Raw genomic sequence first — 24,785 nt, 5'->3', positions numbered from 1 at the left:
GCAGTACAACTCAGGAGAAACCTTTTCAGTATGTCAAGAAAAAAAAAGAGTCATCTAACAGAATATCACATGCAAAAAGAAATAAACAATAGAGGTCAGGTTTGGGGAACCTATGTGTATGTTTTAAGGAAGCAACCTGTTTAGGTCCAAAACTTCGGTGACTGAATCTTTGAAGTTCTCAAAAACATTATTTTTATAGCTTCATTAGAAAAATATATTTTGCTTTGCTATCTGATGTCAGTAAGTTTTGCATGATTTTGAAATCATCAAGTATTAATGATTAACAGTATAAATTAAAGCATCACTAAATGCAGCAACAATTTTCATACGATTGTTTAGTCTTTTCAATTGTTTCTGACTCTCCTCTCTGATCTCATTTGTTGGGAGTTTTATTAGTGGAAATTCTAGAGTGGCTTGCCATTTCCTTCTCCAGCCCATTTTACAGATGAGAAACTGAGGCAAACAGAGCTAAGTGACTTGCCCAGGGTCACAGAACTAATAAGTGTCTGAGGCAAGATTTTAACTCAGGAAGATGCCAGCCCCCAGTACTGTAGGCCAGGGCTGTTCAACCTTAGGTTATCTTAGGGCTGCATTAAAATAAAATAATTATTTGAGGACCGCACCCAGAATAAAAACTACAGTACACTAATAGAAAGTGGGGGAAGCGCATCATCAATACGACAGGCGAAGGTAAGAAGTGCAAAAGCAAACACAAAACAACAAAGCAACAACACAACAGGATAAAGGTAGATGTATACTGACTAGTCTGTATCGTACAGACAGAATGCATCCCACAGACCGACTGAAAATTCCGTGTGATATGTTCTGTCCATATTTAAAAATGCCAAAGAAAATTAACGTCAACGAGATTATTTATTAGTGATGGAATTAAAAATTCTAATATGCATTCCATTCAAATTAATATTTCATTTTTTCGCTTGTGAAAATTAAAACCCACAGGCGGGCCACATAAAATCGCACTGCAGGCCACATGTGGTCTGCGGGCTGTATTTTGGACAGCCCTGTTGTAGGCCATAGTTGTAGAGAAGGTGTGTGAGAGAATGTCACTTGAGCCAACTTGGACTTCTGTCTAAGAAATGCTGACTCGAAGGTTTGTGTACCATAATTATGTTCTTATGAACTCTGAACCTACCATAATCTTCCCAAAGCGCTGTAAGGTCTGAGAGGACCAGGTGAATATGGTCTATTAGTTAGTGCTATGTGATCCAGACAAGAGCTAATCCCCCTTACTAAAACCTCCCAAGTACGTGAAGCTTTGATGCTCAACTGATAGCAAATTCACGGCTAATGTGAGACAAGGTAAAACGTAATAGGTGATGAATGAGCATTAAGAGAGGCCAGGCGTATCCTAGATATCAGTGATTTACTAATTATGCATGCGAGAAAATTACCTTTTGGACTAGTCTTAAATTTTAAAGCAAATGTGAAGCAATTTCAATTACTTTTCTTACTAAATTAGCTTCAATGAAGTAGAGGCTAGTTTATATGATACAATATATATTTTGTGACAATAAACTAATTTAACTTTTTTGTCAAAAGAACTAGTCAGTATACACACAATAACACTGACAACTTGATACCTTGTCCTGCTTACCAGGTGTTTCTTCTCCCAGTCTTTGGTTGTAAATAGAATTTTATTTTTTCCAATTACGTGTAAAAATAGTTTTCAACATTCATTTTTATAAGATTTTGAGTTCCAAATTTTTCTTCCCCTCCTCCCCAAGACAGCAAACAATTTAATATGGGTTATACAAGTGCAATCTTGGAAACATATTTCCACATTAGTCATGTTGTAAAAGAAGGAACAGAACAAAAGGGAAAAGCCGCAAAAAACAAAAATATGTGAAAATAATATGCTTTGATCAGCATTCAGACCCCACAGTTCTTTCTCTGGACGCTCTCCAGGTTTTTTGGAACTGAGCCTCACCAGTACAGAAATGTCTCAAGCCTTAAAAGTGCCCCTAAAAAAGTGATTTTATTTCACAGAAAACACAAAATGACAGCAATATGTATAAGCAAAAGGCTGAAAACCCCTGATTGGTCTGTGGTATCATTTACTGAGAGAAATCACTGCTCCAATACATTAACACCCTAATTTAAAATTGCAGTGGCAAATGAGCAAACCAAACCCAACCCTAAAGTAGTTACAAAATTTGAAAGCTGTTAACTCTTCTTCACAGTATAAAATACCTCTCCCTAGGGCCTAGACTATCCCTTGTCCCCTGCCTCAGTTGTCACTCTAGTCTCATCCTGGACCTCCTGAGCACCTTTGGGACCAAACATACATTGTCTTTCTCGAAGTTACTGCAAAAGGATCAAGAACTTTAACTTTACGCTATCTATGCTGACTGCTGTAGCCTCATCTTTGTTCCAAGTTTTCAGATATTGAAATAAATCTCAAAATTGACTTTCTTATGTTTTAACTATACCTTGTATACATGCCTATCTATGAAGGTTAGTCCATTTGCAGTTTCATGTGCAATCATTTTTTTAAATCATACTATGTTATGGAAATGCTTGTTGTATTCCATAAATTGAAAATTAAAGAAATTAAACAATTTAAAAAAAAGAAAGTCAATGATCTAAGATCTCTGGAAAAGCACACATGGATGCTTCTGTGAAGTTTGGATTCAGTCAAAGGCCAATACCTGAGGACCTAGAGGGCCATATGTGACCTTGAGGCCGCAGGTTCCCCACCCCTGAAAAGGATGCAGTTGGCCTGGGAGGAAAGATGACTGTGTTTAAGTCACACCTCTGACACATACTAGCCATATGCCCCTGGGCAAATCACTTGGCTGTTTGGTGTCTCTAGCAACTCTCTGAGACAGTAAGTAGAAGAACAGGTGCCAGCCTGCACGGGTAAGGGGGGTTTCTTCAACAGGAAACCAATTTGATTTTATTAACCAATGAAACCATAGGTTCTATTCAAAAAAATCCTTTATTCCTCAAATAAGGAAGAGAGTAGGGCCTCACTACAAAAAAGGCTAAAGTGCCCTTGCAGACTAGGTTACATCCAAATGCCTTCCTTGACATTCAAGAAATTTGGCCCCACCTCTGCTTCCAATCTTATCACCCAGATGTTACCAACATGAAATCTCTCTTCCAGTTGGTAAAATAGTCCCTGACATGGAGAAATAGGGTGAGATTTTTCTGCATTATCATGATCTGTGATAACAAGATAATTCTAGTTGTTATCTAAAGCTAAAACCATTCTTGATATGTTAGACAGCATTCATAAAAATGAATACAAACCTGATGACCTGGTTACACTGAGCACACATTGGAGTGCGTTTCCCTGCTGGAATATGCTCAGCTCTCTGCACATAAGTGTCTTGTTCATTTAGCTGAGGCTGGGCTGGGCTGGTTGGTGCAGTTGCTCCAGATGGAGTAATGTTGTTTGAGATTCTTCCAGTTGATGGAACTAAGTATAAAAATTAAGAAAATACCATTAGGAAGATCTTGTTCTGTATTAACAGAAGACCCAGGTTGACACCCAAAAGCAAACAACCAAATTAATGAATGAACAAATAAATCAATATCAGTGTAGGGTAGAGAATCTGTTTATTTGTTGTACAATCCATCTCCCTCCAGTAATTGCCTGCTGGCCCATCTCATACATGCAAGATATTCTGACATATGTTGTTTGTTCTTCATTTTTGAAGAGGACCCATGATATCATAGGGTGGTATCTTGACTTACACTTAAATTGGATGTGAGGAAGAGTTGCACAAAGTCATCAGCCTCGCTTTCTCTGTTCCTGAGTCACTGAAGTCCAGTGACAGGACAAAAGTCAAGGTGACTGACAAAGGCTCAGGAAGCAGCGGATGACCTTGGCATCTTTGATGCCTGACCAAGCTCTAAGCACTCCACAGTGCCTGCTTCAGTCACCTTCATGGCTATTAGAACAAATTGTTTTCATCTGCCCATTCTACTGGGGAAGTCTTCACATGCTTGGGTTGTCATCCCCCTAACTCATCCCCTTAGCTCCAACATATTTCATACTAAATGAAAGGCCATATGAGAATGCTAACTTTTTGCTATACCTATAGTGTTCTTAAGAATCTTGAGACTGGCTTAGGAGAGTTGGAAATTCAGACCAGGAACAAAAATGGCACCCCTTCCTCCCTTCTTTTCCTTCTTTCTTTCCTTCCTTTCTATTTTTTCCTTTTACCTAAAGCCCCTAATGAGTTGATGGTCAAACAAGTGCATGAGTGAGCCCCTGAACCCTGTGAGTTCTTCAAAATTCAGCTAAGTCTAGGAAAGAAGGCCTCTATCTCTGGTAGAATAGGCCCAATAAATTGACAAAGTCAGTCATGGGGTAAAAGCGGACTCTTTTTCCAACCACCTCCCAACATGACTGTTTTTCTTCTTTTGCCACCATCAACCTACTGTAACTCTCAAGCACCCCAAAGTATAGGTCTAGAAGCAGAGATAAAAGATCGCACCTTTGCTTCCATATCAATCACTGACCTAGAACCCTAGGTAAACAAGAAAAAATAATAAAATGTCATTGATTCAAGTTATACATGAGACATTTCCTGTATAAAAACTGATGGCTAGAAAATCAACTCTGGTCTCCTCCCTGAAAACTTGAAGCATCCCCTTGTCCTTGAGCCGTTCTGAGGACCAATATGAATATAAAGAGCATCTTTCAAGATTTTATTTAGATAACTTGAGTTTGTGCATGAGCAATGATTTACCACAAATAAGTAAAATAAATTAACTCGATCAATTATCCTTTTTAATTAAAAAAATCTACCGATGAAGAAGACAGCATTAATTTAGCATCCCAAGGGCAGCACTGCCCCACACTGTGTTATCCACTAATCAGAAGATAGCACTACTAGCTGAGGTATGTGATTGTGTGGCTTTGATGAAAAGAAACTCAAAAGTCCAGATTTTGGAACCAAAAAAAGCCTCAGAGATCATTTGGTTCACTGCACTTTCTTCAAGAAGATAAGTTGATATACTAGTTTTACGGATGAGTGCCAACTGTGGCATTCAGTAGTTAAGTAACTGTGCCCAAGTAACACAGTTAATATTTTTTGTGGGAAGAGAATTCAAAGTTAAGTCTTGCCTCCTAAATAGTTTTCTTTCCACTCTGCATGAAAAGACTTATTTCTAAATTATATTATAATTATCTGTGTACATATCTCAACTTTCTAGTAATTAAAAATTACTTGAGAGCAGAGACTATATTACTTTTCACATGTGCGTCCCCAGCAGTTAACATAGTGCTTTGTGCATAATAAATAGGTTGAATTTAATCAAATCCATGATGGCATCACTGTATTACAGCACAATGACAATGTTTGACTGCGATGATCAGAAATTATCAAAAAGGGATTAAATTATGCCCAGTTTATTCTTGCAATGACTTTTGTTGTATTGATAATATGTTGTTCTGGGGGAAAAAATACCTAAATCCTGGGAGCAAACACATCACAAAGTTAGAAAGTTTCCCACATGCATAAAGTTTGGTTTTACTTCTTCAAAAAACAGTAGCATGAAAAAACCCAAGGGCACATTGCACATATTTTAGACTTTTTCATTGACACTCATTAGTACTTCTAATGACCATATGCTTCTCCTTGAAACAAAGCCCCATCTTTAAGCTATATACATACTCAACTAGTATTCATAATATGGGAAGAGAAATAGGGGAATGGCTTCCACATACTGAAGGGACCCCTCCCCACCACCAAAAGGAACTACAGGATGACATGGACATGAGTCATACAGCATTAGGTGGTGCCAGTGAGTTGGAATTTGTATCTTGGAAGAAACAGCCATATCGATGAGACAACAAATCCACTGAAATGTCAGAGATGTTTGGCAAGCTCACAGAAGATTTATGTCAAAGTCACTGACTTGAAGGTATATCCAATGGGGATTCTTGAGAATTGGGATTCGTTCTTTATCTTTGTATTCCTAGCAACTAACACAATGTTTAGCATATAGGAGGCATTTATGGGATGACTGTTGATTGTTGTCCTGCATGGAGGAGAAGGGAAACATAAAGGAGGTGGAAAAGATAAGAAAATATAAAGGTCAAAGACAAATTATTTCCTTTTCTGTAACTGGGTTGAGGGCACTGAGAGCAAAATTCACTGTTAATCATTTTCCATGCCACCTGTGCTAGATGTGCCATAAGTCATCCATCCATGCCCACTTTGTCCATCAAATGCTAATCCTATCTTCCATCAGTTTGTGCTGAAATTTCAGATTTGTTCCTCTCTTATCCAGTTCCAATGACTATACAGGATCAAAAACCATGAGGCAATTTACAAAAGCCTCAAAAGACAGCAAATGGACAATGAGCTTTACCCAAAATTAAAGAAGATGAAGACTGCCTTTGTGAAACTGCAAAACTCCTTTAATGACCTATAATTTCTCCTTTTTAAATATCCATATTTTGCTGATATGACAAAACTATAAAAGTCATGAAATAATAATCTCTGAAGAAATAAAAATAATTATCTCTCCAAGGTCAGTTGAGAAATACATAGTAAGGGTGAGCACTAGAAAAGAAGGAAATATAAGGAAAAACTAGAATAAAGGAAGTCATCAAAGAAATGTATTGATCGAAAAAGAATATGGGCAAAAGTATATGTTTAAAAAAATAGGTGAGAGATAATGTGTTCCACTGGCATCTCAGCAATGTCAGGAGAAAGCTAGGCAGGTTCCTAGCTTGTTGCATGAACCTCCAAGTATAAATTTGTGGGAAAATATGGACACATTAAAACAAGTAGCATGGGGCAGCTAGGTGGCACAGTGAGTAGAGCACCAGCCCTGGAGTCAGGAGGATCTGAGTTCAAATCCAGCCTCAGACACTTGAAATACTTACTAGCTGTATGACCCTGGGCAAGTCACTTAACCCTAATTGCCCTGCCTTCCCCCCCTCCAAAAAAAAGGTAGCATGAATACTATATGTAGCTGAAAATAAACAACTGATTCACAACAGAACTGAATGATGATTATGATAACAATGGATTAAAATTCATTTTTAAAGAAATTTACGCAAATAAGCCGCCCCCCCCCCCAATACAATACAATCAACTCACTGAGCTGCAACAATTTACAAACCACTCATGGAAGCGTTATTATAACACTGGGAAGTGTGTATTTCAAGTTTTAGTATTTTTGTTTTTGAAATGAAGAAACAAGTTTGGAAAGATTCAGTGACTTGTCCAGGGTCACAGAGCCAGTGAGTGGCAGAATAAGAATTCAGAACAGAGATTTATTATTTATAAATGTTTATAATAAAGTATTTTATTTGTAATAAAATATTTTATTTATAAAATTTATACATAAAATTCATTCATTCATCCATCTAATTAATCAATTGATTTATGCATTCATTCATTCATTGATTTATTTATGTCATTCACTCAGTTATTCATTCATTTATTGTGGGTTTATGAATCTGACTGCCAGGAAGTTGAGGAGTTGCTGTTAAATTCTTTTTCCTTCTGTTTTCTTTTCCTTGTCCTGCCTCTCCAGTTCTGGCATACTGTACTTAAGAACTGTTTTTCTCAGCTGAGGTAGGTTTAACAGCCTAAGTTACTTACTTAAATGGTATTATGTTCTTCAAAACTTCTGCATCAAATTAGTTTAGTTTTCTATAAAAATAGTATTTTCCCAAATAATGTCTCTCTGTACAAATTGTCTTAACCATTTTCATCTAATGAGGTGGTTTTTTAAAAGTATGACCTAATAGTATGAAGCAGGATTTATCACTTTTGGGTTTGTGGTTCCATGACCTTAACAGGGCAACACGATTACTAGCCTAGTATCCTGCAACTATTCAAGCCTGAATCTATGTTCTAGTTCAGACTTCATATTTGTTTTATCACTATTGATTCTGAACTAAAAACAAAACAAACCCTTGGAGAAAATGCCATAGCATGACTGAGAATGGAGAGTAATCTGGAAAAGCCTGGTATCCTTTATCCTAAATGTGAAAATAACATGTGAACAGAAGCACTGATGTTTCTGAACAGTAACGCTGGCAAGTGAGTCCAAGCCAAAACAGGCATCAGGGCATCAGAGATTTAGAGCTGTAGAGGAGTCTAGAAGCTATCGGATTTAATCTTCTAATATTAGAGATGAGGAAACAGATGGAGGGGTAAAATGACTTGCCCAGACTCACACAGCCAATAAATGTCGAGGTCAGCATCTGAACTCAGCTATTCTTGTCTATGGGCAGCTAGATGGCACAGTGAACAATTTCATGTGTTCAAATCCAATCCCACACACTTACCAGCTGTGTGACCCTGTTTGCCTCAGTTTCCTCATCTGTAAAATAAGCTGGAGAAGTCAATGGCAAACCATTTCAGTATCTTTGCCAAGAAAACCCCAAATGGGGTCACAAAGAGTCACTACTGAAATGACTGAACGACAGCTTCTTGACTCTATCCCATCCATTAGGAAGATGGTAGTTTCTAATTATGAGAAAGTTACACTCTTCTGCGATATGAAAATAACTAGCACAATAGGGGAAAAGCTATTAAAAATAACACTAAGTCTTCTGTAGGTAACAGGTCTAATTCATACTAAGATCCTAATCCTTTTAATAAAGGAAATTTTCCAATCTAACATCCCAAGAAATATATATTTTCAAAGGGATGGATGACATTCTTATACATACTGGAATTTTTCACTCCAACATGTTTGAGTACTTTGAAGTTTAAAAAAGGCGGGGGGTTGGGAGGAGAGGCAGGATGAGGAGAGACGTCTTCTCTTTCCTGCAGACATCACAAACAGATGGCAGGCTAAAGTAGAGTCTGAACATTTTATTTGTCTAGCTCATTATGTGGAAAGCATATGCAGCAGCATATGATTCATGATACAAGTATGAAATGACACACAGCAGAAATGGACAGGGTTTACAGTGGCCAAATGGCAGATTTGGGGCAAAGTACAGAGCTTTTGGCGGGGGGGAGGGGTAGTGTAATTTATTCAGTAATCCAAGATTTTCTTTTTTTTTTATTTCTTTGATTAACAGTTGAATCGGCTTGATCAAACCATTATCATTTCTCAAATGGCCGAGAATGTTGGTATGTGGGCCATGAAGAATTGGAACAGGTGCAACCAAGGCCAAATATCAAAAATTTCTGCAACTTCAGAAGGTTTGTTTCTTCTACTGGCAACTAACCTTTCAACTCTAAGAGCACAGATTAAATTGGATGTAGAGTGTCTTAATTAAAGTGAGCACAGGGGTTTGAGTTTGTTTCAGCTCTGCTTATTTCAATGCCCTGTATCACATACCATCCATGATTTGGCAGATCAGATCCTGCAGTTAAATCCTCTGGAATTACACACAACAATCTGGTAATAACTGTGAGGAGCAACCCAGTGTCTTCCTAGTTCAAAAAACTGGGGAAAACTTTCACTATCTAAGTGACTAGTTTTCACTATGACTTTAGCTATTACAACACACATGACAGCTCTCTAAACAATAAAAACAACAGAACAGAAATTTGCTAAGATGTTCTAGAGATTGTTTCCTTATCTTCCCATTGGGGCAGCTATATGGCACAGTGGATAGAGTGCTAGGCTTGGAATCTTGAAGACAAAGGTTCAAATCCAGTGTCAGATACTTACAAGCTGTGTGACCCTGGCTGGGCAAATTATTTTTTTTTTCTTTTTCGGCAGGGCAATTGGGGTTAAGTGACTTGCCCAAGGTCACACAGCTAGTACATGTGTCAGGTATCTGAGGCTGTATTTGAACTCAGATCCTCCTGACTCCAGGGCCGGTGCTCTACTCACTGCACCACCTAGCTGCTCCCTGAGAAAATTACTTAACCTGTTTGCCTCAGTTACCTCAACTGTAAGATGGGGACATTAGAGAAGTAAATGGCAAACCACTCCAGTATCTTTGCCTATGGAAAAAAGAAAATCCCACAAAAAGTGAGGTCACGAAGAGTCAGACACGACTAAATGACAACCACCACCATCTCCCCATTTCCTTCCAAGGCATCAATATCCTTCCAGTTACCAAGTTTGAAATTTCTGCATCATCTTCAACTCTTCATTTTCTCTAATCTACCCCTACCCCATACCAAATCAGTTTCAAAGTCTGGTAGACTCTCCCTCCACAATATAGTTCATGTTCAACTCTTCCTTGTCACTCACACTTATCTGCACTTGCCTGGAATATTGTAATGGTCTCCTAAATGGTTTCTTTCCTTCCAGTTTTCTACCCTTTCCTCCTGCTTGCCAAAATATGCTTCCTAAAAGCACCTGTCTAACAATGTCACTCTCTTGGTCAAGAATCTTAAGTGGTTCCCTATTGCAAAAACACAGTCATTAGAGATTCAAAATTAAATGCACAGGGATAAAAACTAGACCTAACTTCATTGGTATAGGGCACTCCCTGGTAAGGAAATTGTCTCCCAGTGCAGGTAAGCATACTTTCTGCAAACTTACAGTTTCAGAAAGTTCCTTAAAATCCTGGGAGTTGTGACTGGTCCAGATTCTCATGGCCAGTATGTGTCAGAAGTGGGACCTTAGAACTTCTGGTTCCTAAGCTGCCTCTATATCCACTCTAACAGGCTGCTTCTCAAAAGTATGAAATGCTTCATGAGTTTTTGAGTCATCTTTGTGCTGGGGCCATGCTAAACATTTCATTCCAACCTTGGAATATGTACTGCCAAAGTAGCACATATATTAAATCTTCCAGTGTACCTTTTTTCTGAGTTATTTTACATTTGATTACTTTAATTTTAATTTAATTTACATTTACGTTAATCCATTTGTCATATTTACAGTAAAAAGAAAAATTTCATGTATCAAAGGCCAGAGAAAAATGGTGAGCTTATAGAAAGAGAAGATGATTTAGTGCATTTTTTTTACACGAAATGAGTAATTTGTATTTTTTTTTCATTTTTTAAGATACTGCCTCTTTCAGATTTGGATAATTTTGTTGATAAAGGGATATAGAAGCAGGGGCAGTTTTGAGAATAAAACACTGAAAAAAGCAGCCCAGCAGAGAAAATAAAGGCACTTTACTCAGAATAAATATGGCCAGAACATCCTGTTTCCTAACATTTAATTTGCATTTGACATAAGCTGTGTGCCTTAAGTCACACTGCTAATAATAAATGTCTGAGGCAGGATTTGAAGGTAATAATAGAACTGTTGGTGACGTTGAGAAATATAAATTACCTAGTTATGGTATAAATGACATAAATATGTATTGTTGTTCATTGCCATGAGTTAGATGGGTTTCCTCACTGAAGAGATAATGCTTTGGCCCAAAGCATGAGCATGTATATTTACATATTTATAGAAGAGCTCAGACCTGACAGCCGATCTTAAGGGATGCTTCCAGATGGATCTGGAAAGAACCCTCAGAGCTTGCACTGACAACTACTACTTGGAAGATCTGACTGTATGAAGGTGGGCTTTAGACTTTGTTTTCCCTTTCATTGCCACCAACTGTTTGAGGAGTGGAAAACCTTCAGTGCCTGGCTATGGGAGCCAACCTGGAAAAGCTCTGCAGATTCTAGGCCTAGGGTTTCTTCTTTTGCTGAAAGAGCATAATGTCACCTAGGCAGCCTAGAAGAGGAGAGGTAGAAGTCAACCAGCAGCAAATGAGTGAATTGTTGTAGAGATTGCTTGAGGATGACAAAGAATGTCAAGTCCTCTGGTCTAGAGTGGTGAGTTGTTGGTTTTTTTTTTTTTGAGGGGGGAAGGCAAGGCAATTGGGGTCAAGTGACTTGCTCAAGGTCAGACAGCTAGTAACTGTGTCAAGTGTCTGAGGCCGGATTTGAACTCAGGTCCTCCTGACTCCAGGCCAGTGCTCTACTCACTGCGCCATCTAGCTGCCCCCTGAGCATCTCCCATACTCACTTGCTGTTTGTCCTTCTTTCTCGAAGAGGGCCATGACATCAGGAAGTTGATGCCATCATTTGCAAGTGAATAGATTTAAATGAGGGATGGCTTTGAGGAAAGTCACCAGCCTCACCTTCTCCATCGGAGCCATCTGGGTCCAGTGGCAAGATACAGATCAGGACAACTGGAGATGGCCCTGCATCTCCCACATTTGCCTCTCAGCTACCATTCTATAAGTCTGTGGTCATTCCTCCCACAGTGTTGGATACAATAGTGTGTTCCAGGCTTGTGGGTAGAACCACGCTGTTATTCTCTTTGCCTTCTGCTTTATTAATGTTTTTGATTAAATTAAGAGTTCATCTGAATGATTTGTTAAATGGGAAGCACAGTGTTGGTAGCTCAGAAATTAAAGTGTATAGTACGTATGTGTGTGGGGGGAGAAGGCATTTTCCCTACCAGGATTCTTCCTATCTCCCTAAAACCTTGATGGGCGAGTTCTAACAGTGTGACCAACTGAAAGCATGAAAGTTTGTTCTCTTTCTGTCTCTTATTTTTCAGGCACAGGGAATTCCTAGGGAGGAAATTCCCTATACCAATGTAGAAAGACAACTCCTTTTCGATTTATGGTCAGAGAGTTACCTGGTCACTCAGAGGTTAAGTGACTCACCCAGGATCACAGAGTCAGTATATGTCAGAAGTAAGACCTGAATTCAAGTCTTCTTTAACTCCAATGCTGATTTTCTATTACACTAGGCTGCCTCTCTGGTCTCATATTTATAATGTAAAGATTTCTCACCCATCCGCAGCTTCTATTCTTAATTCTATTTGTATTTTTTTCCATGTAAAATTCTTCAATTGTAATACAATAATGATGATGATGGTGATAACAGCTAGCATTTATATCACGCTTTCGGGCAATTGTGTGCTGGTAAATGTTTGACAACTGGCTCCCTGGGGGGGGCGGGTGGTGTGGTGGTGGTGGGGAATGCATGCACAACACTTTACAAAGTTTAATCAATCTGCATTATTACCATTTTCTTCGGCTTAGAAAATCAACAAAACAGTAAGTTTTATATTGTAACATTTGCCAATTTCTGAGGTGTAAATGCTGACACTGAAAATTTAATGATCCTGCTCATTGGGACAAGCTGGATTCAGTATTACTGCTTTAGAGTTACACACATGTGATCTCATTTGGTCCTCACAACAGCCCTGGGAGGTAGGTGCTACTATCACTCCCATTTCACAGATAAGGAAACTGAGGCTGAAGGAGGTTAAGTGACTTGCCCTAGGTTGCGCAGCTAGCAATAAATGCCTGAGATAGGATCTGAACTCAGGTCTTCCTGACTCCAAGTTTAACACTAGCTACTGTGCCATCTTGCTGTCCAAAATTTTGTCTTTCATGGTCTCTCCTACCCTTCATTTGATTATGGATTTTCCCCCCCAAAACACAGTTTTCAAAGGCATTTGTATTCTCTAGAATTTCTATGTTGTGACCTTTTATATTAAAGTCACTTACTGATTTTGAGGTTTTTGTTGTTTTTTTTTTTTTTTTTATATATGGTATAAGATGCTAGTCTAAATATAATTTCTGTCAACCTACTTTCCAGGTTCCCAACGGTTCTTGTCAAAAAGGGAAGCCTTCTGGCAGTTTATGTTCTTGGGATTACTTATCATTAGGCTACTGTGTTCTATTATTTCTGGCTGTTGCTTTCCTACTCTATTCTATTTGTCTACTTTTCTATTTTTTAAACAGTACCAAATAGTTTTGACTATTACTTTTGAGATCTGTATACTTCACTGGAATTTTTTTTTTCACTATTTCTCTTTTGATTTCTGCCCTCTGTCCCTCCAAGTGAATTTTGTTATTATTTTGATCTAGTTCAGTAAAGTAACCCTGTGGTTACTTGACTGGCATAATACTAAATCTGTAAATTTAATTAGGATTTTAAAAATGATTATTTTTGTTATATTGGAGTGGTCAATATAGTAAATTATGAACAGTGAATATGTCTCTCTAATATTTCTTTCAAGAGAGTTTGCAGTTTATATTTATAGGCCCTGAAGGTATTCAGGGGTGGGGAACCTATGGCCGCCAGGCCATATGTGGCCTTCTAGATCTTTGGGTGTAGCCTTTTGACTGAGTCCTAGTTTTACAGAATACATCCTTTTATGAAGGGGATTTGTTCTGTGAAGTTTGGATTCAGTCAAAGGGCCACACTTGAGGACCTAGAGGACCACATGTGGCCTTGAGGCCACAGGTTGCCCACTCCTGGATAAACTACCAAATATTTTATACTTGTTTGTTGTTATTTTAAATGGAACTTCTCCTTCTAGCTTCTCCTGCTGGTTATTGTTAATAATATGCAAAAAGACTGATTAATTTTGTGGGCTTATTAGATAGTCTAATACTTTATTGAAGGTACAATTTATTTTGTTTAATCTCTGCAAATTGAAAAGGAAACCCATTATTTCATCTGCAAAAGTAATTTTGCTACTTCTTTGTCTATGCTTATTTCTTCAAGGTCCCTTTTTTTTTACTATAGTAGTACTGTACTCTCTAGTACTGTATCAAATAATGATGAAAAATAGATATTCATACTTTACCCTTGACCTTAGAGAAAAAGCTTCTGATGTTTATCTGTCCTAAATAATGTTAGCTCCTGATTTTAGACGTAATATTGCTTATTGTATGAAAGATTACTTTATCTTAATGCCCTTTAGCATATTGTACCTAAATTGGTACTACATTTCATCAAAGGGTTTTTCCTATGAAAGTTGATATAATCATGTGATTTTGATGAATATGATTTATTGTATAGCTTTACTATGGCTTCATGTCTCTAGACTTCATTTTCCTTATCTGTAAATGAAGAGGCTGAACCAGATTACCTTTATAGTCCTTTTCAGCCCTAAGTCTATGTTCCCTCCTATTGTCCAAGCCCAAGCTTGAATGAGTGTCTTGTTCTTTTTTTTTTTTCGTAATCATCCCTATCTAATTTCAGTTCTGCTTAATATTGATCTTCTGACTCAAACTGCCTTCTCAAACTCTCTTTCTCCTCTTCTTTGTCTCAGCTTAATTTCTTCCAATCACATTGTATTTCTTCTTCAATAGTCTATGGAGTTTGTTTGGTTTACCACTCAGTTTCTCAACCTAGTCATTTCCCATGAGCTACTTCTCCATCCCACCTCAGTCACACACAAAAGATGGTCATACTCTTGATCTTGCCATCACCCACAAATGTACCACTACTATGGTTCAAGAATTCTGAAATCTTATCCAATCAATTGGCTTTTCACCTCTCCCTCTGCCTTCCCTTACAAGACCTGACTCTTCATCCATACCATGATCTCTAATCTCTTAATCTTTCAATTTTCTCCCAGACCATCTCTGTTGCACGAACTACTTTCTACTCTTTTCCCCATATTGATCCCTCGATGAACCAACTCAACTCTGCACTGTCCTCCTCTCTTGAATTCCTAGGCCCCTTTTCATTTTACCAGCTATGCCCAGCCAAATCTCAGTCTTGGATCACTCCAACCACTGGCCACCTCCACTCCTACACATGTGCTTCTGAATGAAGATGGAAAAAATCAAGCAACTATTCTGAGTCCATTCATTGTGAGCTTCCTCTTCTTCATCTTCAACTCTTCTGCCACTATTTCCTCCTTCACCCTTATGTCACATGATGAAATGACCTTACTCCTTACTGAGGCCAACCCCTCTACTTGTTAAGTAATCCTATTCCAACCTATCTCCTCCAACAGATTGTTCCCTTTTCTACTTGTTAAATTCATGGGAGCTGCACTTTTCCACTTAATTTTAATCTCTTCCTTTCTACTGGCTTATTCCCTACTCTTTACAAACATGCCCATGTCTTCCATATCCTAACAAAACCCTTACTTGATCCTTCCATCCACACTAACTATTGTCCTATACTCCTTCTGCCTTTTGTAAATCAATTCCTTGAAAAGGCCATCTACAATAGGTACCTCCAACTCTCTTCTTTATGACCTGCCTTCTCCAAAATTACTAATGATCCCTTAGTTGCCAAATGCAATGGCCTTTTCTCTCTTCACATTCTCCTTGACCTCTCTGTAGCCTCTGATGACACTGATCACTCCTCCTTGATACTCTCTTCTTTCAGGTTTTTGGGACACTACTCTCTCCTGGTTCTCTTCCTCTCTGTCTGATAAGTCTTTTGCTGGATCCTCTTCCAGATCACACCCTGGGTGTCCTGGGTCTTCTTTTTCTTCCTCCTCTATGCTACTTCACTTGCTGATCTCATCATCTCCCATGATTTGAGACTAATCAGTATAAAGAACTACTTGTTCATATCCTTTGAACATTTATCAATTGAGAATGGTTCTCATTTTTATAAATTTGGCTCAGTTCCTTATATATTTAAAAACTGTTGGACTCAGAATGCAGACTTAAACATTTTTTTCTTCTTCCTTTACTTTTCCTGTTTTTTTTTCCCTAGAACATGGCAGTTATGGAAATATGTTTAGCATGACTTCATATTTGTAATGGCCTTTGTATTTCTCAATGGTTGGAGGGAAGGCTTGAAGGAGGGAGTAAATTTGGAACTGAAAATAAAAACTAAAATTAAAAAAGTAAAAATAAAACAAAAAATGACTGGCATTAAAAAGGAGGCACCAATAAAACATTTTGGGGTTTCTTTTTTTTAAAGAAGCAAATACGTACCCCCCCAAAAAGTACACACCTAGAATGAAGAAACCACAGTATATATTGAGAACTATCTTCAAGATTATACATATTCAATATAAAATAAGAAATAATTATCACATTGCCTGACATGTGAGCCTAGTGCTAACATGTGTGGGAGGACCTGCGCAAACTTCTGCTCCCTTAGTGGGTTATATGTCCCCATGGGCACATTTACTAATAATTAAAAAGTCCACTCGCTTCTTGACAACAGCAGGGATTTTAAGTGAAAGTCAGGTTAATCAGGAGTTCTGTGTACATACCACTAAAGAAAACATAAAGTTGGTATTATTCTAAGATGTTATAACAACTGCTACTCAGAACACCAGAAGGGAAATTTTCAGCACAGCTAAAGGACAATAACAACTGTGAAGAAAAACAGAGCGAAGCTTTTCTAGTGATGTGAACGGCTCTGTGAAATCAGTGAGAAGGTTTTCGGGGGATAATTTGATCTTTGCCAATACAGAATGATTCCATGACTTTAGAATCAGAATGGACAAGTTCTTGCTCACATTTTAATCCAAGAAAGGTAAATATATTTATTTCATATCTTTCTGTTTCTGTCCATGATGGCAGATTTTTTTTTTTTAGGAAGGAGCATAAATAAATTTATAGCCAAAGAAGAGGAAAAAATGGAAAAGAAATGAAATCACCTTTAAGGGACTGTATAAGCTATACCCCTCAATTACATGAGTACAACTATATTTTAACAAGTAAGCTAATAGAATGCTAACAGGACCTTTCTTTTACTAAGAAGAAAATTTCTATCTTATGGTGATTTTTTTCCTCATGACAACACGTAAGACAAATGGTTCGTGAATAACCACCAATTAAAGAGAGTCCACAACATAGCCACAAATCTCATATTTGGTAGCTATTAAGACCCAGGAAAATATTTTAACATTTCATAAAACTGCTGCTAGCATATTTAAGGGAAGCAAATTCACTCATCTGAAAGATTTTTATACAAATAGTATTATATATGAAATATGAGGTATGTCAGAGACATAGGAAGTTTTTACTTAATTGTCAAGCATATCACAAGATGTAATCCCTCTAGATTGTATAACTTGACAGTATAAATAAAATCTGAAGGGATAAGATATCTGAATGATTCCTGGTTCTTTATGGATGGCTCACTGCAACTTTTCCAAGCACAATGCAACCTGCTAGCATTTTTGCTTTGTCGTAGATGCTACTGGAGAATCCATGTGTCAGGGCCCTGTGGGAAAGCAGGCTGGTGGCTGTGCAAAGGTTAAGTTAACCTTTGAGTCAAAGGCTGAGTAAAGAGAAAGTATCATTTCAGATGTTTCTCCTTGTTGATCATAGCCTCTACGTTTCTCACTTAATCCTTTGCCCTCTCTCTCCTCAAATCCCAATAATTCAAAGTCCCGTCTCATCCCTGCCCCACTCCCAGAAGTCAGCCTCCCTGTTTCCCTTTTTCTCAGATCCTGACCATGTTTTATTTCTTCTCTCCTCAGATCTGATTTTCCTTTTTCTCTGCTTTCCTCTGTTGAGAAAATATATAGTTCTTTTTCTCAGATCCTCCTCAGATACAGATTTCCTCTCAGATACTACGAATGCTTTCAGATTATTTTAGCCTGGTAATCAATCTGCCCTTAATTTCTGGCTGCTCTCTCTTGGGCAATGATTTCAATGAAATCATCTACAGCTCTTCAGAAGAAAGAGCAGAACTCCTTCTCCGGACTGTACACAAATCATAAAATGAAAAAGGTCTATGTTAATAGAATCTACTATAGGGAAAAAAATGATGAAATAGACAAAACTTGTTTTTTGTTCTCCCTTCCTCTCAACCACAACCATATCTTATTCTTATACTCTGTATTTTAGATCCTATTTTGGGAGAAAATTCCTACAAAAAGATTCATGTTAAGCTGTTATTTTCAAAATGAAAAGTATTTCACATAGATTAAAAAAAACTGCCTTCTCAGGTACAAAATGGGGGAGATAACTGAATTGAATTGAATTATGTGTATAACAGTTACAGATCACAACAAATAAGATTCATACTCTTCTATTCCAAATGCACTGAAAGCATCCTGCAAACTTTAAGGTTCTAGAAGAACATCAAATATTAATATCATCCTGTTAGTCTTTCATACTCATGGGAGATTGTCTTTTCTCAGGGCTCTTATTTACCCTCATCACACATTCTCCCTTTCCCATATTATTAACCTCTAATTCTGCTTAATATTGACCCTCTACCTCATCCTTGCTTCTACCTGAAAGCAGCTGAATGCTACTGGAGAAAAAGACAAATCCCTGTTGCTAATATGCTGATGATAAATTTATATTATCTCACATAAGTGTCTCCTTAGCTGGCTATTTATACCTTCTTTTTCCTGTTAAATGTGGCTGTCCTCCCAGACTGGATCCACATTCCTTCTTTCTCTTTACAATCTGTCCCATGGCAGTGCCATCTTCTATCCAAATAACTCTAAAATGCATCCTTAGCTTTCTCTCCAAAGCTCTAGTCTTGCATTTCTAACTTCTTACTAGATATTTCACCAGAATGTCAGTCAGCATGCCCCAAACTGAACTAATCATCTTTCCTTCAACACCTGACACCCCCCCCATCTTTAATTCTGTTTATCTTTGTGACAGAATCATCTGAGTCATATAAGCTGGAAACTGCAGTTATCTTTGATGTTGATCTTTAATCCATATTCCTGATTCCACACAGTTGCTAAGTAAGTCCTGTTTGACAACATTTCACACATTTATACTGTCCTTTCCATTCTCACTTCCAACAGGTCACTTCATGCCCTTATGCTCCCTTACCCTCAAGTCTCCTGAGTGTTCTTCCTTTCTCTGTTCTATCGTCTACTCTAATTTCACTTCTTTACTCAACAACCTTAAGTAATTCCAGAGTGTCTATTAAATAATAACAGAACTCCTTATCCTGTACTCAATCTGACTCCAATTGACCTAGACAAGTTGGATATACTTATTATAACCTGTTTATGTCCTGCATTTGCTTATGCTGTCTTGGTTGGAAAAGGATCTTGCCATCTTCCCAATCTATTGAAAACCCTTCCTTCAAGACCCAATTCAGGTGGTATTTTTCACATTGTCACACAGTATAATTATTTATGAATGTCAGTCTGTTAGACTGTGAGCTCCTGGGTCCATCTCTTACTTTTATTTTATCAAACACTATCTCCAAGGTGTTGGGGCAGCAAGGTAGCATAATGGATAGAGGGGTGGACCTGGAGTCAGAAGACTCATGTTCTTGAGTTCAAATCTGGCCATAGACACTCACTAGCTGTGTGACCCTGGGCAAGCCACTTAATCCTGTTTACTTCAGTTTCCTCATCTTCAAATGAACTAGAGAAGGAATGGCAAACCAATCCAGTATCTTTGCCAAGAAAACCCAAAATGGGGTCATGAACAATTAGAAAGAACTGAAACTGAATGAACAACAACAAATCTCCAAGGTATTAAGTGCAAGATAATGTTTTCACCCTGACTTTAATGTGGTATTCTGAAGATAATGCTACCACTTTTGTATGAATGACTTATTAATGGTAATCATTTTAAGCAAAGTAGGGGACTACTTAGTAGTAGATGAGTCTTAGGCAGAGATGCCGCTCAAATTATGTCATGGAGGTGGCTGCTGACTGTAGGTGCTTCTGAGAAGAATGTTTTTTAATACCAAAGGTATTATTAAACAGATGAAACTTTTGAATACTTTTACAACAATGCTGTAAAATCAAGATGAATTGGCACTTAAACTTCACTCATATGAAGTGGTCAAAAAACATATGAATACATATACAAACACACACACACACACACACACACACACACACACATACACAGAGTTGGGTACAGAGATATATTTCAGCTAACAGAGGAGGGCGGAAAGGAGAGAAAAAAGGAGAATTAAAGGGAGGGTAGGTCACGGAAGGGATTAGCCCTAAGCAAAACAAACTCTAAGGATGTTGAAAAATATTTACAGCTCTTCCTGCAGTGGAAAAGAATTGAAAACCTAGGGAGTGTCCAACAACTGGAGAATGGCTGAACAGGTTATGGTATATAAATGTGATTGAATATAATTGTTCTGTAGGAAATGATGAAAGGAGTGGTTTTAGAGAAACATGGTAAGACTTGTATGAACTAACAGAGTGAAGGCAGCAGAACCAGGAAAATAATTTATACAGTAACAACAATACTGTAAAGACAAACAACTTTGAAAGACTGAGTAATTCTGATCATGGTAATAGCAACCAATGAGCTACCTACCTACCTTCACCTCAGGTGAAGGACTCACAGGTTTTGTTTCTCTTTCTTTCTCACTGAGGGTGGGAGGAGGGGGAGATGAGGTGGACTTTTAATGGTTAAAAAAAAAATATTAAAAACGTTTTGGGGCTGGGGAATCTTTTTATGGGCAAGGCTAATACAGAATAATATAAAGAAGTCACTCATTTAAATACTAAATGCAACTATAAAAATATCAATGCACTTTATACCATGCTAGATACACTCAGTGTTCAGTAAATACTTGCTGAATTGAATTCAATGGTTTCTTTGAATAATGGTTTCATTACTTAGCATTTTTATTTAAGTCTTCTCTGTATGTATCCATTTTCTATTAATAGTCATTTATTCTTTGAACAAGCTCAGTTTTCATTTATTTTTCCAAAAAGGTGCAGATGATTTATGTACTAGCCTTCTTAATGGTAAGTATGGCTATGTTCAAATGTTCCTTGTTGACAAAAACTGCAAATCATACTTAGGAAACACAAAGAATGTCATAGCCCTCTTTGGATAATCGACTTGCGTTTGTTGAATGATAAGACTACCAGAGCTGGAAGGAAATGTAGAGATTTTGTAGAAAAACCCACCCCATTTTACAGTTCAGAAAAATGAGAGGTTTAAGTAACTTGCCTACGGTCACAGATCTATTAAATATTTTTCTTTTATGGTAGACATATGAGCGGTGCATATTTTCCTGAGAACTTGTCTATGATCCAAATATAATTATGGCAGCTCATCTGCCCTGCTGCCCAGCACAAAATGACTTATCCCTATTCTAGTACAGAGAGAAAATGAAGTCAAACATCATTACTATAATCAGAATCTCAAAAAATGCTAAATTTGGGACATTTCATACTGGATGGGGGAGGAAAAGTTAAGTATATCTTTGTAACGTCTACGAAAAAAGCAACTTGTTAAAACAAATCCACAGTATAAACAATGCCCCGAGGACCTAAGTTTAGTCAACTAGTCACTAATGAGTTACTGTATGTATTTGGCACTAACAAATATACTTCATTAGTAAATTCTTCAGGACCACAAGAGTACATACATCCACATCCACACTCCACACTCACTTTGACCGCAAAATAAATCTTTTTGATGGCTATCCTTACAATAAAATTCACAATAGTTTCAAAGCAACACAAAATTTCAGAATTGGAAAGGACCTCAGAAGCCATACCCCTGAAGAAACATCCCCACTACAACACACCCACCAAGGACCAAATGAGTCTTGGCAACAAACTGCTAATTCGGGGAATCCACTACCTCCAAAGGCAGTCCCAGCCTAAATCCATCTGTCCATCATTACCAATCCTACCTTCTGGGACTAAGACAGAACAAATCCACACGGATAGTCTTTAAAGAACTTAAAAGCAGTTACTGTATCCCCCTACTGTGGCATGTCTGAGGAGGGATGGAAAAGTTGGTAAAAGCCACTGTGGTAAATGAGATAGTGAATCTACTAGGGAGATGTAAAAGGATTGCCTTGTTGTAGTGAGGGCCCAGTTGAGATAATATAATATAACATACAGTATTTACTGGGATAAAGATATAAAAATTGGAAACACCTAATAGTTCTAATTCTACCACTTTGAATAGAAAGTGAAATGTTGGTTAGCACACCAACAGGGACAAATTGCAAAACAAAGGAACGAATTAGCTCTAAATTTATGATCCTATATCTAACAGTTATTTCCTATACTTGTTTCTAAATCTGAGTTACCCAAGCAATAGTTTTAGAAAAAGTTTTTTTTTTAAAAAAAGTATTTAAATCAAGTACTCCAACTTCCATAGCACAAGGTAAACTTTTTAAGGGGAGGAGTTGTTTTTTTCTTTCTGCATTTGTATCCCCAGTGCTTGGCATACAGTGAATGCTTAATAAATGCCTTTTTCTTTCTTTCAAATAGCAGTCTCACCCACCTTTAACCAAGCAACCAGGAATTTGATCTTCAACGGTAGAAAATAAGAAAGTTCCCTTCTTTTTACCTGCTGGGTTCTGACGCTGCCAATTTGGTGACTTGATGACATTCGTGGACCCTGAAGGTTTGAAAGCTGCTGCAGTGGTTAGGCTGGCCACTCCAGGTCTAGAAGCAACAGGACTTTCTGGGCCCTGGGGCACGTTCCTTGCTGAGGCCACTGTAGAAGCTGCAGGCTGGGACGAGTCCTGAACATTGCTAGGTAGGGACAGAAAGGAATAATTCATTTCTGGAGAGAATGCAGCAGTGCTCATAAGAGTCAGGAAAAAAAAAAAGACAAGAGTGGCTCAAATCTGTATAATGCTTTACAGCTTAATAATAATAAACAGCCATTCATATGACATTTCAAGGTTTGCAATGGTCATAAGCCTCTCATTTGAGGTTCCTAATGACCCAGTAAGGTAGATACTTAATGGTATTATCAACTGCATTTTACAAATGAGGGAACTGAGGCTTACAAGTGAATATTTCACTCATGGACTAAGTCTTTGTTTCTCCTTTCTCTCCTCTTCACTATTCTTCCAATCCACCAAGCAATATCTTTAACATTTTCAAAATGTTCTCACAACATTCCGGTGAGGTCAGCATTTTAAGAAGGAGTTTAAGTGGCTTCCCTATAGTTCTGTAGCTAATCCCAGCTGAAGCCAAGCCTCAAAGCTGCCTTCCTACTCTGAGGCCAATGTTCTTCTGACTAGACCCCTCCATGATTTTTTTTTTGGCCTAACAAGCCCCAAAGACAAACCCTAACCATAAAGATAGTCTAAGGAACTGTCTTCTCTTTTTAAAAGCCAACAGTGAGCTACTGCCCTCTTCCCTTACTCTGGAAGCCTTTAAATCTGGTCTAAACTAGGGGCTCCTATACAGTCAGAAATCAGGTTTGGCTTTACTGAATGTAAGCAAACTCTCTTGGAGAGCAAGGTTCTTTCAGATACCAATGGTCCCACAGGACAAGACAAAAAATTCCAAACGGAAATTAATGTTAAAAAAAAATACTCTATGTACAAGCTGGTTGAAATAATGTAATTGAAAGCTTTTAAAAATGGGAAAATTAAAAGGAACTGATATGAATGTACATTCATTTAAGAAACAAATCTCAGTTCTGTGAGGGGTACATATAATGCAATTTTGACAACTGAAAAAAATTAAATTTTACTAAAAACTGCTATTCTTCAAGATAAGCACTTACATGTTTTTTATTTTATTTTATTTTTTATTTATTTTTACTTTTTTAAAATTTATTTATTTAACATATTTAGTTTTCAGCATTGATTTTCACAAGAGTTTGAATTACAAATTTTCTCCCCATTTCTACCCTCCCCCCCCCACTCCAAGATGATGTATATTCTGTTCCCCATTCAGCCCTCCCTTCTGTCATCCCACTCCCCTCCCATCCCCTTTTCCCTTCCTTTCTTGTAGGCCAAGATAAATTTCTACACCCCATTGCCTGTGTATCTTATTTTCTAGTTGCATGCAAAAACTTTTTTTTTGTTTTTGAACATCTGTTTTTAAAACTTTGAGTTCCAAATTCTCTCCCCTCTTCCCTTCCCACCCACCCTCCCTTTGAAGTCAAGCAATTCAACATAGGCCACATGTGTATCATTATGTATAACCCTTCCACACTACTCATGTTGTGAAAGACTAACTTCATTTTGCTCCTTCCCAACCCATCCCCCTTTATTGAATTTTGTCCCTTGACCCTGTCGCCTTTCCAAAGTGTTTGTTTTTGATTACCTCCACCCCCATCTGCCCTCCCTTCCATCATCCCCCCCTTTTTTTATCTTCTTCCCTCTTTTTTCCTGTGGGGTAAGATACCCAATTGAGTATGTATGGTATTCCCTCCTCAGGCCGAATTTGATGAGAGCAAGATTCACTCATTCCCCCCTCACCTGCCCTCTCCCCTCCTCCCACAGAACTGCTTCCTCTTGCCACCTTTATGT

The 24,785-nt window shown here is 37.8% G+C and overlaps 1 protein-coding gene and 1 pseudogene across 1 annotated transcript in view; both read right to left on the bottom strand.

Annotated features, from left to right (window-relative positions):
* The window catches only part of LOC118854616 (PDZ and LIM domain protein 5-like), a 49,514-nt gene extending 26,439 nt beyond the window's left edge, over nucleotides 1–23,075 (bottom strand). The window contains exons 1-2 of the mRNA XM_036764949.1: nucleotides 22,859–23,075; nucleotides 3,274–3,442 (exon numbers count right to left, since the gene is read on the bottom strand). Of these exons, the coding sequence (XP_036620844.1) occupies nucleotides 3,274–3,442; nucleotides 22,859–23,075 (386 nt within the window). The remainder of the gene's footprint in view (nucleotides 1–3,273; nucleotides 3,443–22,858) is intronic.
* LOC118855626 lies at nucleotides 10,588–10,687 on the bottom strand (annotated as a pseudogene).
* Nucleotides 23,076–24,785: the final 1,710 nt, after the last annotated feature.

The sequence above is a fragment of the Trichosurus vulpecula genome, chromosome 6, assembly GCF_011100635.1.
Source record: "Trichosurus vulpecula isolate mTriVul1 chromosome 6, mTriVul1.pri, whole genome shotgun sequence".
NCBI classification, from domain to species: domain Eukaryota; kingdom Metazoa; phylum Chordata; class Mammalia; order Diprotodontia; family Phalangeridae; genus Trichosurus; species Trichosurus vulpecula.
The sequence above is the reverse complement of the archived record's forward strand: the minus strand, read 5'-3'. Positions and strand labels throughout refer to the sequence as shown.